This window comes from Gymnoscopelus microlampas (genome assembly GCF_963454915.1).
Source record: "Gymnoscopelus microlampas genome assembly, contig: SCAFFOLD_99, whole genome shotgun sequence".
NCBI classification, from domain to species: Eukaryota; Metazoa; Chordata; class Actinopteri; order Myctophiformes; family Myctophidae; genus Gymnoscopelus; species Gymnoscopelus microlampas.
In genome coordinates, this window is record NW_028155601.1 from 102,478 (window position 1) to 105,000 (window position 2,523).

Consider the following 2,523-nt stretch of genomic DNA (forward strand, 5'->3'; position numbering starts at 1 on the left):
GTATGTTGTTCATGGACTGCAGCTCAGCTTTCGGAAGTCTCCTGCTGACTTGAAGCAATACAGTCCCAATGGTCAATCATCCAGTCAATGCTAAAATATAAATCATCGCCCTCGTAATCATAATAACAATAATATTTGTCCTCAGCAGTGCACACCTCCCGCTCCTCGTCCTCAGCATACAAGGTAGGGCTAGGCTTCTTCTGTAGGTGATGTATGTAATTAAAATACTCCTTGTCCGTGATGATTAGTTTGTTCTCATTATCCTCCTCACCTAGCCTGGTTTTATACCATAGACCCATAGGCCCACTCTCTGAGTGGACTGCCTCTTGGACCTAGGACTTCTCCTTGGACCTAGGACTTCTCCGGTACAAAATGCATTGTCCAATGAGAGGCGGAGGTGGCCGTGGGGATCCCTTAGGATTGTTTTAGGGAATTTATAATCCCCTCCCCCTTGTAATCCCGACACTGGAGCAAAACAAAACAAAGGATCTAGAGAGAGTTCACCAAGACAGACAAAATGGCCTCTGGCAGTATGATCCCTTCTAACACAGAGCCATCAAAACAACCAGTAGAAAGGAAGAGAAGAAGAAAAAAAGAGTTAGAGACACTTGCAAACTCTCACATGGAGCATACATACAGCGAAGATGATACATTCCACATAGGGGAAAGTAATGGAACTAAGGTCTTCTTAGGGTTAAGAGATGATGGAACTCGAATTGCAATGAAGAGAATGTCTCTAATAGACTTTAATGTGCTGGAGAAAGAGACAGAACTTTTTCAGCTTAAAGAGCTGGATGATCCTTCCATTGTAAGATATCTGGCCTTTGCAGAGGATCAGGACTGTGGATACATTGTTCTTCAGTTATGTGATCACTCACTGGAAGATTACATCAAGTTCCTACATCAAGGAATCCCACATCCAAGAATTGAGTTTCCTGGAGACCATCTTCCTGAAAAGGCAGTTGCACAACAAGTTCTCACTGGCTTAAAGATGCTCCACCATCAGAATCCTCCAATCCTCCACGGCAATATCAAACCCGAGAATGTATTGTTTGGTAAGCTACAGAAGAAAAAAATAAAACAAGCTCCTATTGCACACCTAATTTGAGAGTTTTCTGACAAGTTCAGGTCAAACTGAGTCCTTTTGAGAGAACACATCAGTTTGACCTGACCATGTTTTATGTATCTATCCATTTTACCCTGCAGATGGTACAAGGAAGGCCAGATTGGCATATTTTGGAATATGCAAACCAGACAACAAAGGACAAACAGAACATAAAGCCCGTACCGGAGGAGCAAGACTATCATGCTGGATGGCGAAAGAGACCCTCATCTTGATGTCTTTTGATAAGGATGTACTGTCTGTATTTACAGATAGTGCTGGTACAAGAAGTGCTGACATCCAGGTTTGTTCTTATTCAGCATGCAAATAATTGAATCAATGAAAGCAACACATACAACTAAATGTTCATGTTCATTCTAAAGGTGGCTGGGATGTTGTTATATTACCTCCTGTCTGGAGGACACCATCCATTTGGCAAAGGCCCTCAGTGTATATACAACATTCTGGATGCTAAGTACAACCTGGACCGTGTTCAAGATGTGCATGCCAAGGATCTCATCAAGAGGATGATCAATGAAGACCCAAAGAAAAGACCTACAGTGGAGGGGTGCTTGGATCATCCCTACTTCTGTGTAAAATGAAAAGTATGACAAACGAGAAAACAGCTCTGAACATTCTTGTTTCACACTGTTACACTGCCATGTCTCATAAATCCTGTACACATCAGGAAGAGTATATAATAATAATAATAATAATAATAATAATAATAATAATAAAGAAATTACACATTTCATGTGGGTATGTACTTTCTTTATTGTTATGTGACACAGAACTTTGCCACACCACAAAGGGGTGCATTGGACAAGACATGCTATATTCCCTATCCTGTTAAGTTTAGGTTCATTGTTTGACCCTCTTTTCTGTGTTTTTCATCATTTTGAATGTGCTATGCGCTGCCTCCTACCACCCATATTTCGTTATGAGTGGTAATAAATAAATATCTGAACTTGAATGGTGAAATTATTGTGCCTCCTGTCGTTATTGTTGCCTCAGTTGAAACACTTTCAGCACAATTGTACAATGGCTCATACAGTGGTGTAAAGCATTGGTTCTCAAAGTGGGATCCGGGGACCCCCAGGGATCCTTGAGGGGGTACCAGGGGGTCCCCAGCAAAACCTGTTAATATGGCGTCAAAATCATTTTAACCACTTTAACCACATTTTATACTATGGCTATTTGAAAATAGCAGATCTACAAGCTCATATCGCTCAACTTTTGTTACTATTTACTTTGCAGATATAAATTACACTATAAAACATACATTAACCAATTTAGCCCTATGTTATACCTAGGCTATTTGAAAATAGCCGATCTACAAGCTCACAATGTTGTGGGCTTGTAGATCTACTATTTTCAAACATTGTAGTACTTTTACTTTTGGTACATTTTGATACCAATAA

The 2,523-nt window shown here is 40.3% G+C and overlaps 1 protein-coding gene across 1 annotated transcript; it reads left to right on the top strand.

Moving 5' to 3' along the window:
• The first annotated feature begins 615 nt into the window (after positions 1–615).
• LOC311041369 (serine/threonine-protein kinase/endoribonuclease IRE1-like) lies at positions 616–1,744 on the top strand. The gene is made up of 3 exons (XM_084086281.1): positions 616–1,055; positions 1,207–1,406; positions 1,486–1,744. Exons 1-3 carry the CDS (start codon positions 623–625, stop codon positions 1,702–1,704), a joined length of 852 nt encoding a protein of 283 aa, XP_083942407.1. The 5' UTR covers positions 616–622; the 3' UTR covers positions 1,705–1,744.
• Positions 1,745–2,523: the final 779 nt, after the last annotated feature.